Source organism: Siniperca chuatsi, linkage group LG22, assembly GCF_020085105.1.
Source record: "Siniperca chuatsi isolate FFG_IHB_CAS linkage group LG22, ASM2008510v1, whole genome shotgun sequence".
Classification (NCBI taxonomy): Eukaryota; Metazoa; Chordata; class Actinopteri; order Centrarchiformes; family Sinipercidae; genus Siniperca; species Siniperca chuatsi.
The window spans coordinates 2,776,459-2,791,737 of NC_058063.1; the positions used below are offsets into that span (position 1 = coordinate 2,776,459).

At 41.1% G+C, this 15,279-nt stretch overlaps 1 protein-coding gene across 1 annotated transcript in view; it reads left to right on the forward strand.

The window, feature by feature from the left end:
- Positions 1 to 9,362, forward strand: part of adam19a (ADAM metallopeptidase domain 19a) — a 212,519-nt gene extending 203,157 nt beyond the window's left edge. The window contains exons 22-23 of the mRNA XM_044184761.1: positions 1,510 to 1,718; positions 8,563 to 9,362. Coding sequence (XP_044040696.1) covers positions 1,510 to 1,718; positions 8,563 to 8,614 — 261 coding nt within the window. The 3' untranslated portion in view covers positions 8,615 to 9,362. The remainder of the gene's footprint in view (positions 1 to 1,509; positions 1,719 to 8,562) is intronic.
- Positions 9,363 to 15,279: the final 5,917 nt, after the last annotated feature.

Here is a 15,279-nt window from a genome sequence, read left to right on the forward strand (position 1 = left end):
CTATATTATGAAGCATGTGAGTTTTCGTCGAACAGCATGTCCGTGGCATGGTGTTGAATGTCGATGTTTCACCATGACACAGAAAGTTGTTGTAACTTGAGTGTACATGGTCAGATCTGCCCCAAACTTCACATGTTTGATAAGAGTCCTCAGCCTGAAGACATCCACAGGCCAATATTGAATATTAGTCATAGTGCCAGCTACTTACAACAGGAAGTTAGCCTTTTTATGAAGTAGCCCCCACAGTTTGTTTTACCTAGATGTGCGAAATTTGGTAGGCATATAAAATATATAAAATATACACACAAAAAAGCCTCTTGGAGCCATACCCGAAACCCAACAGGAAGTCAGCCATTTTCAGTTGAATGTGCACTTTTCTGCCATTTTTCACTCTTTCACAGGCTCCGTACTTTAACAAACTCCTCCTAGAGATTTAATTAGATCGACTTCAAATTTTGTACATTCTGTCTACATTCCATTATTCAGACATAGTCACAGCGCCACCTACTGACAAAAGGAAATTACATGTTTTACACTTTGAAGTACTCTTACCAGGTTGACCAGATGCATCTCACATTTTGGCAGAAAAGCCTTAAGACCCTGATGATGCTTCATTGTTAGGACCAAACTTCATATACTGGAACTTAACGTGTAATTAGTGGTTGTTCTCGAGCGCCACATAGCGGACACAGGAAGTGACATTTACCACCTCTGTGCAGCGTTGACATGTGAAAATTCAGAACCTCGTCAACCGAACTTCCGGCAACAACACTGCGACTGCAGCACGCCCTGACGTGCAGTCAGGTGCAAGGGTCCGTTCATCGCTGCTTGCAGCTTTCATTTTTAAATGTAATTTAGAGCTATTGCAAAATACACAGAGGTAATGAGAAAACTGTTGGACACACTTAGATGAATTGCAGAATTGCATTTCCTCTGAACGCTGAAAAAATTCTGAATAAAACTGCAGTATGTTGTTATCTGATTGCTTTCTTATTGATTTATCCTCCAAAACTGCTCTTATCAGTGCTTCTCTGTGAAGTGTTAAGTTTTGAATATCATATTGCTTTTTCTTGTTTGTGTCAAATATCCAATATTTCATGTGAGATTACTTTGTGATCTGATCTCAGAGCTGTGCTGTAGTGGGACAGAAGTTCCTCTTATCAGCTAGCTGAACAGATTCCAGGGACAACCTTGATACAGTCCAGTACAGAAACTGGAATTTCTCCTCCCCGCTGTGTCCATGTGTGGGATTTAGTGTTGTGTATTGGCAGTGATCCCACTTAAAAAGATGTCCTTTTTCCCCTTTTTGCTTTTTAAACTTTTTCTTTTTGTCTTTACAATCTTTACTATAATAATCAAAAAATCTATATATTTTTTTTAAGATTATTTTTTCGGCATTTCTGCTTTATTTTATAGTCACAGTAAAGAGAGACAGGAAAGGCAGGGAAGAGAGAGAGGGGATGATAATAATATTGATAATAATCAATATTTCTGTTTGTTCTCTTTTAGTTGGTGTCTGAGCTGCAGCCCAGACCGTCTCCCTTCCCTCCTCAGAGGCCTCTCCCCCTCAGCCCAGCCAGAGGAGCCTCACCCACAGTGAGTCCAGCCCGGACCCTAGTCTGCAAACCCTCCCCGGGCCTGCTGGTCATGATGCCCCCAGCAGTGGGACCCAAACCTGTGGGCAAAGTCTCAGCCATCCCCCCTCTCAGAGCTCTCAGGTGGGCAAACACACAGCATGGACCCACACACACACATACTGTAGTGTAGTGTATTCTCAGCTGTTCAGGACGGTAAGGGTCTTCTCTTCTCTTTCATCTCTGTAATAGGCTTTTATTTCTCCTGCTCTAATGAAAAGTGCACATGTGAGTGTCACTAGTATGTCAACAGTTCAACAGGTGAAAGGACAATCACATCATTTCATTGCTATGTAACACAGTTTAACAACAACTTAAAAGCTCTCTACAGCAATTAATATTAGCAGGCTATCCTGCAGTAACAAAATCCCCTTTCAGACATGCACACCTTTACGTTCATCTGATGGCAATTTAATATGTCGATCTTGTTGGGATTCAGGTAGGGCAGGTTTGGTTATTAGCAGAAATATCAAAGAGATTTGAGTATTAATAAAATTATTAATATTATCAAAATTATTAATATAGATTAATAATTACAGGGCACCACCCTGGGATCAGAGACCAATAACCAAATGTGAAAAACAGTCTCAAAGGTGGCTGTCCACCTAAAAATGTTGATATTTAAGGCAGTATCTTACATTAAAAGGGGGAACAGTGAAGGGTGCAAGGAAGGTGGTGGCCACGTGGGTGGTCGTCACGCGCAAAACCAAATGGCGGGCAGACCGGTGGATCTCAAACAAAGGGACAGAGCTAAACGGGAGGATGAGCTCTATTTGTCCTCAAAATAACGTGCAGCTTAGCTGGCTAAGCTTCCACGTTATCTGGGCCGTTTGAGATGTGTGTAAGTGTGTAAATATATGTGTAAAGATGTGTGGGTTAGTGGAGAGAGAGAAGAAAGAAGAAAGCACACAGAGTAAGGCACAAGGAATCTCAAATGCCGTGGCAAAGCGTAATAGCTGTCCCTTTATCACACAGTAATCCAGCAGTAGACTTTCCTACAACGGCCGTTCAACTGAGATCTCGAGTTGGGTTCAAACAAGATCTCATCTCAACTTCACATTCAGGTGTGAATTAACAGTTGTTGTCTGTTTGTTTCTCAGTCAAGCCTCTTAGTGAAGAATTTGGCCTTTCCAGATAGGCCTGTCTTTTGTCCCTCACACATGGGGGGTGACTGTGGCTTAGTGGTAGAGCGGGTCGTCCACCAATCGGAAGGTCGGCCAGCCTACATGTCGAAGTGTGTTCTTGGGCATGTGTGTGAAAGGGGTGAATGTGATATGTAGTTGAAGCGCTTTGAGTAGTATATATATATATAAGTACCAGAGGTAAATCTCATTTCTGAATAAGCACCCTGGTCACTTTCACGTAACACCTGGAATCTTTCTTTCTTACAAGGTCAAACCTAGTAACATTTCCATAACACTTTCAAAAAAGCGTGGAGGGGAGGGGTCTTATCTGCATACTAAGGAGAGAATGTCACTCTTCCTGAGCCAGCTGCTCCAAAGCCTCTGGCATCACCGCAAACCTACGGCAATGGCCTCCACGAGTTCACTTGGAACTCTCCAGGTGAACTCATGAAAGCCATCAGATGTGCTGTCATGTCAGAGGATTTCCAGGTCAGTGTAATTGTGGCTGGAGTTTTGTATTTGCAGTTCCTGGCATTGTTTTACTCCACTGAAGATAGTCAAAAAGTCTTGAAAAGTCTATGAAAAAGTCTATGAAAACTCAAGTTTGAGGAAATTGTCAGTGTGTTACAGTGTCCTTTTGAGGTGACTTGCCATGTACAAAACTACTTCAAATTTTAAATGGTCATAGGAATTTTTTGAGCAGAAATCCATTGAGCTCCTCAGCTAACCTAATTTGGAAAATGGAGACTTATTTAATATATGATGTGTAATATAATGTTTTTATTTGGGAATCCTGTAAGTCATCAAATAGTAGCCGGGGCCTTTATTAACCTCAACTGCAGAGGGCACCAGGCCTTTAACCAAAGCAGGCTCATATTATAGACAGGCCTTTGTTTCTAATTCCCTGTTTGAAGTATATTTGCTCATATTTTAGTATGTTTTCAGATCCGCTCCCATTTGCCCTGTAATTTTTTTGTTACTGCATTATGCTGTTAATACAAACTCAACACTTCCTGTATCCGTTTCAAATTATAAGCCCTCTCTCGTTTCAGTGGTGTTGGGACTCCACAGATGAATTCATTCATTTGGGTGATTGTTAATTGAACTTTTGTTAGGAGATTGCATTCTCCCACAATCTTGAGAGTCAATGAATGCAGCATTGGCCAGTCTGACTTGTGACCCGGATGTCACTAGGTCAGTAAAAAGCTGTCGCTCTCTCAGTGTGGTCTGCTCACCAGCAGACACCCACCTGAACTCTCTCCTCCTGGCTTCGCCATGTAATCTGCTCGGAGCAGAACCGAGGTCTCCTGATCTACCAAATCACTACGGAGGCCTCTTAGATCTCTGCAACAAAGTTTAGCGCAAACAGCTGCCACTCACAAAGCCTGCCAGCTAACTTCGCATGCTAACAGGAGCATAAAGCAAGTTAACGCCGAGCAGTTAACTCTGTAAGAACAACCACAGACGGAGCGACCAGCTTCCTCTGATCTCTACAAGTGGACACTGCACAGCAAAAGACGCTGCCACAGCGGAACCACAATTCTTCCCAGCTTGGCTCGCCTACAACAGACTGACCACCAGCTAACAGCAGGACCAAAACCACCTCTCTTTCCCTCACACGGACGTGTAACAACTGGGCATAGCATAGAGTAACAGTGTACTTGGCTAAGCACAGGACTGTTTAGTTCATTTTTCTGAGGTTTTGTTGTTGTAACGTGTTTATCTGTTAGATTAATTTGGTAGCCACACACTTTCACGAGTGATGGCTTTCACAAGTTCACCTGGAACTCCCAAACCACAAGTTAGTCTGTTTCTCTCTGCCGTTGTTTGTTCACATTAGAAGGTGACACAGGAGTGGATTTTCACTCCTGTCCATACACTGTACTGTATATAAAGATGGACGACAAGTCTCCACTTCCTACCCATAGACTGTAATGAAGCCATAATATCTCGGATACGAGTGCAGCCATCTTGCACTTTTGAAGTCATTTGGAGCCAGAGTCTGCGCAGTAGTAATCGGAGTTGGCGCGGCAGTGTCGAGGTCCCGCCCATACACCCAGCTGACTCAAGCGCGAGCAGAGCTTAGCTGTCAATCATGACGTGAAACCACATTTTTATAGCATCAAATAATTAATTAAACCCAAACTTATCAGAAAAACCAACACTTAAACATACATCGGCATGATAAGAACAAACTACAATGACAGAAACCCTCTTTGGGGAAAATGTATTTGACGTGTAGTTTGAGTTTTTAGTTTGGCCGATGTCCCATCCGCTAACATGGAGGGGGTGGGGTTTATGACTTATACTGCAGCTAGGCACCAGGAGGCAATCGAGATGTTTTGGCTTCACTTTTAGGGAGCTGACATGTCGTCCATCTTTATATACAGTCTATGCTTCTGTCCCATTCCACTCCCACAAAAATACTCCTGTCCTGTCCCAATCCCATGACAGAGTTAAAAACTAATTCCTGTCCCGTCCCAATAACAAAAGAATGACTGTCCCATCCCGTTCCCGATAAAAAAAATTAAAAATCATATTTAATAATTTATTATTTCTATATAAAAACTGACCTATGATTCCTGCTCCTGTATCCTCCCACTTACTTTTTTTCCTGTCCCCTCCCAGTCCTGTGATGAATAGTGAAATTGACTCCCATCCTGCGGGAATTCCACAATCCCGAAAAAATGTCAGCCTCTAGTTCACATAGAGCCTAACATTAACTAGCTGTCACATATTAGCTAACGTTAGCGCTAATTCCAGTGGACGAGGGAACGGCTGGTTCAGGAAGAGTCTCCTTGTCTTTGCAGATGTAAATCACACTTTCCTTGCTCCCTCCCCTCAGACCTGACCTCGAGCTTCTCAGCCAATCACAGTGTGATAAATGTCCTGTCTTTCGTTTCCATGATACTCCTTCCTTTTCCACTATACTCTCTCTCACATATGCATTTATATATTTTAACGCAAACATTCATACATTTTCACTCTTATACACCTGCAGTCAGTGTATACATTTAATATTATATATTATATATGTATGTAAGAAGAAAATGTATGTAAATATGAGAATAAAAATGTGTGGGTGTAAGAATGAAAATAAGTTAATGTGAGAGTGAAAATATATGTATGTGGCCAGAATGAATTATGGCTTGTACGGCCCCTCTTAATTCACTGTGAGAAGTGAGGGTGAGCATCCCTCACAACAGTAATTAATTAAGGCTAATTAAGGCTTCAACAGCAAAGTAAGTTTTCAGATCCATCAGTGATGCAGCCTGTGAGACAACAGAAAACAGTGATCCAGAGAAAGCTAGCGTTTGCTCAGAGTTTCTTCAAGAAGTAGTGGATCTCAACAGGCACCAGGAACTTATTCTTCTAAAAGTTATTTTGTAGTCTCAAAAAAATTATTCATTTTGTTCTCAGTCAGCCAACTCACTTGGAAAGGATTGTTATGAACTGAAGTAATATTTGGTCAGCCTGACGACAATAACTTTCTCCCTAGGAGAACTTGGATTTAGAGCCTACAGGTGGATGTGGGGCTTATGAAATGTTACATGAACAGCAGCAGACCTGAGACCTGACCACACCCATCATCACAGCAGGGTGTGATCAGGTGTGGTCTGTGGTATCAGTGACCACACCTAGCCAGTACCACGCTACATCACTGCTGCACAGGTTGTGGACAAAGCATGTTGTTACCACTAGTTTTCAGGGTAAGCCAGATTATTAGACTTACAGCCCTGTTGCAAGGAGTGCATTGGATATATTGTGCAGCAAGTAGAGAATGCCATGTATGAGTGTGCAGTACACTTGATTCTGTCTAGATGAAGTAGCTCACATCATATGATTAGTTCTGTCCTTAGTCAAGACTAAACCTGTTTCTGTCCTTAGTCTACACTCAAGAATAATTTTGTTCAGTCTAAAGTCCAAACCAAGGGCACGTTTATGATCATTGTTCTTACACCAACAACCTGAACAATCCGCTGGAAGAACAAATTTACTGTCGTGATTTGAATGATTTTCTAAAACTCTTTGATAGTCTTTCTATAATACTGTCTAATTGTTTTGATGCAATTTTTTTATTCATGTCCTATTTTTTGTTTCAGTTGCATTCATTTTTGTTTGAATGGATCGCCTAACCTAATTGTTCTTGAATTTAAACACAGACACAAACTTGTGAACTGAATGTCTGTACAAGTGTAAGCCAATGGCATTATCTCCTCCACCCACTCAAGGCAGCTGTACTGTATAGACTGTATTGAACAACATGCTTTACAGCTCTGCACACTATATGTGTAAACCACATCACAGCATTTTCTACTGTAAAAGCATCGCTTTAATGTTACTTTTCTTGATACTATCTAAAACATATCTAATGTAATCTAGCAGAGGGATCAAAATGTCTCTACATCTGGTTCTCTCTGGCAATACCAAGATCTGATCCCGCATCAGATTTCACACTTAACACCAGCTGCTGGTGTAACACTGTAAGTTCAGAGACTTGATGAGAGGGAAGAGCAGGAGCAGCCTGTATCAGACTCCAAACTACGAATCCCCAACAAAATGTCTTTTGGTTGTCAAAGTAAATGGTAAATGGACTGTCCTTATATAGCGCCTTTCTAGTCTTTCTGACTACTCAAAGTGCTTTAACTACACATCACATTCACCCCATTCACACACCAATGTCAGAACTGCTAAGTAACTAATCATTCACACACCGAAGGCACAGCCCTCGGAAGCAATTTGGGGTTCAGTGTCTTGCCCAAGGACACTTTGACATGCGGGCTGGGGGAAGCCGGGATCGAATTCTGATTGGTGGACAACCTGCTCTACCACTAAGCCACAGTCGCCCAAGTAGGCTTCAATTGTGCATGGAAAGCAATAGAAGGACTAAAATGTTAGTGGTGGGCTATCGGACATTGCAGAGATCGATAAGTGGCCGATGGTATGCCAGTAGTGGTTCAGCAGCATATGCCGGTCCCTAGAGTGGTATGCCATTCGTGTTCCACCGGCACATACCATTTCCTAAACGGCAGGGGCCGCTGGAAAGTAGGAGTCCACTGTCAGACTGTCACACCTAATCAAATCAAAACAAGTTCTATTCAATTCAATTCACTTTTATTTATATAGCACCAATTCATAACAGTAGTTCTGCTGCAAATGTATATTTTTCTGTCTTTATTGACAATGTATCTATGTATACATGTATGTGTATATACATATGTGTGTGTAAATATGTGTATATATATATATATATATATATATTTATATATATGTTTTGTGTGAAAATGAATTCTAAAGTTCAGCTGAAGCTAATATGAGGCTTCAGCATTCTGAGTTACACAAATGAAGTGGATGAAATGATATATTCATATCTTCAGCTGAACTTTAGAATCCATTTGTACACAGAACGAGGACTGTGGATTTTGTCCCCCATCACTTACATTGGAAGCATGTTAGGATGATTGTATGTGTGTGTGGGACTGAGTCAAAATAAACTACAGTGTGTGTGTTCATGGTAATGAAGTGAACAGTGTGGCTCACTGATGTGTTTTTGGACAACAATGGTGCTCTATGGCACAGAGGAAGAAGATATATCAGGCTTTGATACACACACACACACACACACAGACACACACAATACTTGTTAGTAGATACATTCATTGTTGGCTTTGGTCTTTTCATGGGATTTGTTAACAGAAATATAGAATATTCCCAGCCTTATTCTAAATATCAGCAAGTCAGTATGCTGTATCAGTTTAACCTTAACCAAGAATCTCTTCTTTTTTTCCTCCTTCTCCTTCCAGACCGGTCCCAGGTGCCAAACCAAACACAGCCTCGCCTCCACCACGGAAATGACCTTCTCCTCCACCCTCCGAGCAACTGACAGCCTATTTGCACTAAAGAGACTCTGGCTAGTAAACCACAGAGCTGTCGCACATACCAGAGGAGGATGAACACAAAGTTAAACCTGGAGACATGAAAGAACAAACAGGCCCTCTCCCCTCTCATTTTTGACCCACGCTCCTCCCAGCACGCTAACATTAACCACAACGACGCGGTTTTGCACGGAGGCCTTGCAGACTGAGACAAGTGTTATCGCTGGAGGGCGGTCACATTTGCCAAATCAGTTTTTTTAGAAATATTGTTTGTTTTTTTTTTGTTTTTTTAATCTAATTAATGCTGTCTGTGTTTTAAAAGATGCATTTTGTAATGACTGTTGTTTTGTTTACAGTTTGTTTAATGTCACGTTTTATGATTTGTGTTATGTGCCAAAGAGGTATCTTCATACCTGGGATGTGTCCCGAACGCTTGAAAATCTTATGTCACGTTAAGTTTACCACAAGTCAACTCCTCCATCTTTTTAGGTTTTATAATTTTTTGTATTGTACAAGGAATGTCTAAAATACAAATCTGGAGATACAGAGGCCTGTCAGGAGGATGGACAGCTAATCACACAGCAGCTTCGTTGACTGTTTACATGGTGGAGGATTTGATGGATGCTTGGGGCTTGCAGGACACACCCAGGTCGCTCATGTTAATTTGAGTGTCTTTTGCTGTGTGTTATGACTTTTGAATTGTTACATAAAATGTTTTTACAAAACTATCAAGTTTCTTTCATTGTCGTTTTTTTTTCATTCCAACTTGAACAATGTTTAATGGCAATGTATGTGATTATGTGATGACAGCCTGTGGATGTGTTTGAAAGGGACAAACAGGATGCATATTAATGAGCTACTGCAAGTCAGATAATGTCTCTCAAGCAATCTTCAGGCAAAAGAACACAAATTAATCCTTAGACATAATTAACGGAGAACTCAAATTTTAGACATTAAGATTAAATTACTAATCATGAAGAGTAGTGATGTCATCAGGCTTACCTCAGTTCGGGGTTGAAAAATGTATATTTATAACCGAAAAGCTACTACAGGCATGGAGTGTGAAAGATGTGGGTGTTTGCAAAGCAAGATGATTTTAAAAAAGATACTGTTCAGTGCATTATGGGAAATGTAGGATCCAGTGCTTTTGGACCGTACTTTGATTTTGACAATTATTTTGTTAATTTGTGAGTCCTCCAACTTTATGGAAGTGCAATACTAAATTGCTGGAGTGACCCTTTAAAACAGAAGTTTTGAGAATTCTAGTGCAGAACATCTTGTACTTGAATTTAACAAAACAATGATTCTCTGCACTGAACAACTGGTTCATTACAACAATTCCCTCTTTCCTGTGAAACGTTTGTTGTTACTTGTTCTTGGTCAAATCTCCCAACTCCCCATACTTGAAGAGTAACGTAACACCAGGCTGAAGAGCAGTGTTTTGCTGCACTCTCTGGTTGAAAGTTTCAAGCCTGTTTAACCTCTGACTACAGCCAAGCATCACTGTTGGGTGTAAAACAGTGTTGGAAATGTGCTCTATTGCACCTGTAACCACACCCAACAGTGATGCCATGATGTACTGGAGTACACCTGTACATCACTGTAGCAAGATGAGAAGTTAACCCACTGGAGGTCAGTTCCGAAAACAAATTTAGAAAAACTGTAAATTGACTGTAAATAAAATTCACCTAAAAGACTACAACATGAGGTGATTCTTTTGCTGTTTTTGACCTCTGGAGAGACGCCATTTTGCTCACTTTGTTCTTGGGATTTACAGACGTTGCTGTTTTATTGATGAGATGAAAAAGTTTTATTTGTCCAATTGATAGGGAGGTCTGAGGAGCTGTAGGCTTTCAGTGTCTTGCTCAAGAGCACCAGTGGAAAAAAGGTTTGAGCCCAGGTCCTGTGATTGAAGAGCTGTCTCTCCTTATTCCAGCCTACTACCTCACAAGCTATACAACTGTGCAATGAAGTATAAAGAGTATAGGAAGTGGAAGACTTCAGTATTTACTGTAGGATCGAAGGCTGAAAATGACTCCTTTTAAGTCACACTTCCTTAATGTCTTTTTGCCAGTGTTCTTTTTGAAAACAAAGAGACAGGCTTATTTTGTCTCACAGTGGTGTCATGATGATCTTATAGTTCCTGGCTGATGAGCAAGTATGAAGGCTTTACATCGTGGGTAGTCTCCACTCTCACCTGCTCTTAATGGATTCCACTCTGTTGGAAATGAGATATCTGCGAGAGGCAGCTCTCTTCTCCCTGGAGACTAATGCATTTGGAGAGTCCACGGTTCGAGTGGAACGCAATCGGACAGCAAGGAGGAATGGCCTCGTGGGGAGATATATCGATGTAGACGTTTTCCTAGCCCATTACCAGGGCACCCGGCGACTCAAAGAAACCTGTGGGGTGGATTCTGCGCCAGACAGCCGACGTGATCTAAATGAAAAGAGCTGAGTTTTTACAGGACCATTGTCTATATATCAAGCTCTGTACAGCCACAGGCCTGAGGGAGGTGAGCAAATACGCTAATGTCTTTCCTCAGGCTAGCCTTCAGTTAGTGAGCCACATTTATGAAGTGAGGGGTTTATAAAAACAGCAGGCAGTCAGGTTTTGTTGCCTCCTAAGCAGCTACAATACATTCAGGTTACCAGCAATAGAGAGCTGAAGTCACCAAGCAACACATTTCTCTTCACTTTTATAAATGATTGCCGTTATTTTTTAACTCAATACCTAACTGGAAATTAAATGTAATACTCTCTCTTAATATCGGCGTTTTCTGATGTGATGGTCCTATCGGCAGGAACAGTTCCTTCCAAAACCATTACAAATCACAGTTTCCTCATCTGCCACCACCAGTGGTGGCAGATGTATTCAGATGGTTTACTTCAGTAAAAATACTAACACCACACTGTGAAAATACTCTACCTCAAGTAAAAATCATGCATTCAAAACCTTACTTAAGTAAAAGTATGTATTATCAGCAAAATGTACTTATTAGTGTTTATTATATCTGATGTTTCTGGATTCATATTGTGTGTGTTGCATTTTACTGCTGCAGACGTTTAAGGTTGAGCTCATTTTAACTGCTTTATACACTGTTGGGTAGTTTAATCTGCAGCAATGCATCATGGTCTATAAGATCATCATATGTCTGTAGCGTCGCTGTCCTGTGAGACCCACGTATCCCTAGTCTTCATGAGCTCAGAGAAACAGCCTGTTTTCAGCTCTGTGACGATTCCTTTTCCAGCTGATCCGAGGGGGTTTTTCAATCATTTTAATTAGCTTAACAAGTAGGAGAAGTTTCTCAACCCATAAAGGAACACTTAATCCTTCAGTTTATCAGAAACATTCAAAGTCACCATATTTGGAGATGCATGGTTTTCACTGGACAGGAAGGGTATGGAAAATTGTGATCTGTAAAGTAACTAAAGCCGTCAGACAAATGTAGTGGAGTAAAGAGTAGAATATTTCCCTGTGAGATGTGGTGGAGTAGAAGTATAAAGTTGCATAAATTGGAAATACTCAAGTAAAGTACAAGTACCTCAAATGTGTACTTAAGTTCAGTGTACTGAGTTACATTCCACCACTGGCCACCACTAGGGTTAAGGTTTGGTTAGATGTGGGCACAAAAACTACTGGTGTTGTGGTTTGGGTCTCCTGTCAGTTAACTGTAAACACGTCATACTAGACATTTGAACTAACAACTGATGCTTTTGTTTTTCTTAGGAAGACAGTCTCATTAATTGGTTAGCATTCAAAAAGCTAAAAGCTCCCATGAAGTTTTTCTAGTGTGGCACTGCGTGTATTATACATCATCCTTACTGTTTCTGGCTCATCCATGATCTCCACCAATGCTCTCCTCTAACTTATTGCTACCGTCATCTACGCCATTTGGCCCTCCTGCAACAGTCTTGGGCTTGTGGGAAATGGTGAGCAGTAGTTCATCATTTTTGGGGAATATGCTTTCTTGCTGAGATTTAGAAGAGAAGATTGATACCTCACTCATGACTCGCTGCCGGTTAGCTTATCTTAGCAGAAAGACTGGAAACAGCTAGCTTGGCTCTGTCTAAAGGTAACAAAATCCACCTACTAGCCGCCTCACTTTAACATTGGGGTTGTGGTAATGCGGGTCATCTACCAATAGGAAGGTTGGTGGTTCGCATGAATATGTTCTGTAAATGTCATGGAAATCTGCTTGTTACATTTTTATATTTCCTGTGCAGAAGTGGAGATATATCGGTTTGATAACGGCACAAGATGAAAGGTTCAGGGTCATCAAAAACTTCCATCTGTGGAGCATGAATATCCACAGCATTTCATGGCAATCTGGCCTGTAAATGTCAAGAATAAGCAGGGGGACCTCATGTCACCCAAAGGCCAGTGTTATACATAGCGAGACCAGCTGCCCCTTTTGTTACTCCACAGTAAGCTGACTTTAACATTATTCAGTCTCTGCTCCATCATTTCAGGAGGAATCTTTTAACTCTTTGTTATTACACGGCTTTGTTGAATACTTGATTCTGATTGGTCAGTAACGGCATTCTACGGTCTGTTATTCATAGCGTAACAGACCATAATGGATTTTATGTAGAAACAAGTTCAGTTCACAAATTGTTAGGTTAGAAGCCCTGTGTGCCAAGAACACTGACAATATCCAAACAGAAAGTCCTTGGAAACCTACAATCGCTCTGATTGTGCTTCAGAGCTACACATCAAACTAAAGACAAGACTGCTGCAGACTTCATCATCTCTTTACTACAAGGCCATAACCTGCAATGAAAGAACCAAAGAAGACCACTCTGAGCAGTCTACCCAGTGCTGAGCTGGACTGACATATCAGAGCGCAGACTCTTACTACCCTTAAGCTAATGTGCTGAACTCAAATCCTACACTAACCCAGACGTGACTTGTGTCTGGTTCAGAACTGATAATAACACTTAATTTGAGGGGAATAGTTCGAGGTTTTGGGAAATCTGCTTATGCTTTCTTGCTCAGAGTTAGATGAGAAGATTGATATCACTCTCGTTGCTATACGGTAAATATGAAGCTAAAGCCAGCAGCCGGTTATCTTAGCTTAGCATAAAAGCTGGAAGCAGGGGATTTTGTGTGTATGAAAACCGAAGTGTAAAAAAGTCAATTTGCTGTTTTACAGACTATTTTTTGGCCAGGACCAGTAACTTCAGTAACTTTTGAAAACCCATTTTTTGTACGCATTAAACATGTTAATTAGTGAGTGCTGGTAGGCAGATTTTGTTAACTTTGGCTAGCTGTTTACCCCTGTATCCAGTCTTAGTTAAGCTAAGCTAACAGGCTGCTGGCTATAGCTTCATATTTATGGTATAGATGTGAAAGTGGATCAATCTTCTCATCTAACTCTTGGCAAGAAAGCAAATAAGCATATTTCCCAAAATGTTGAAATATTCATTTAATTGCAAAATGTCCACAATAAATTCAGCGCTAGTTAGCTTTGGGGACATTAAAGCCATGTCCTCTGTATTTAACTGACAATTTGGGGGTTTTAACAACATGTAGAGAGTTTAAACATAGAAGTGAAAAGTGACACATTTCAAAAATTGCGGACATCATAACTGGTCAGTTGGTTCCTTTGAATAACTGTCAACATCTTAGATTTTTTCTATGCTGCCTGAAAATTTCATTGGCGGGACAGATGGGCCTACATCACTCTGACAGGCCCTTTTCACACAAGACATTTGGACATGTCACAGTAGGAAACGCAGGTGTAAATAATACATTGATTGCTTTAGTTTCAGGGTCCTGGTATTGTGCATGCTGTCACACTGTCATGGCTTACTGGGATACTGGAATAAAATGGGGTCATTGTTAATGTAATTAGTAACATCTGTGCTTTTTCTTACTCTAAAAATGTCTGCTGTGAAAAAGGCTCATTGGTAAGGGAATAACACCCTATCTCAAACCGAAAACTGCTAACATGAACACGATTTCAGTGAAAATAAAGCGGCAATTCAGTCTGAATATACGGCTAACTATCTAACTATAGGCCTACAGTTGCAGTACAATCAAAATAATTGAAACGAGTTGGGTCTCTGGACAAATTGTTCAGGGGAAGGGGGGACCTCAGTATTTCTAAAATCCTGGCTGTGGCCCTGAATTTGGATACTTAAGTATTTGTTTACAGTAACTGAAATCGGTACCCCTAGTGGCCATGTAATTCAGCCTGGTGTCACCAAATGGTGTATGAATATGTATTGCCAATGTCGTAAGGCATTTCGTGTGCTATCACAACGCCTTTTTTGCTTTTCGCGTGTCATTTCATGCCATGTAGTCTCTACTGACTTCTACTGTGCAGAGACGGCGTGTCATTTGACACGAGAATGTCATATAGAAAACAATGTCAGGTGATGTAGCATATAGAGCGACAAGTCCACCTAACCTTGCCTTACGAAAGTCGGAACAAACGTTTAAATTAGGCCTTGTGTATCTGAGTGAAGATTCAGCATCTGAATTGCTTATTTCTCGCCTCAATCCTACTACGCATTCTCAAATGCTCACCCCCCATTGGCTCACAGAACTAGTGGCCTCAGGAGGGAGGACTGCAGTCGGATCCTTCTCCTCCCAAACATATGGCTCGCTAGCTAATGCTGGCAGCCCGAAACAAACATCTA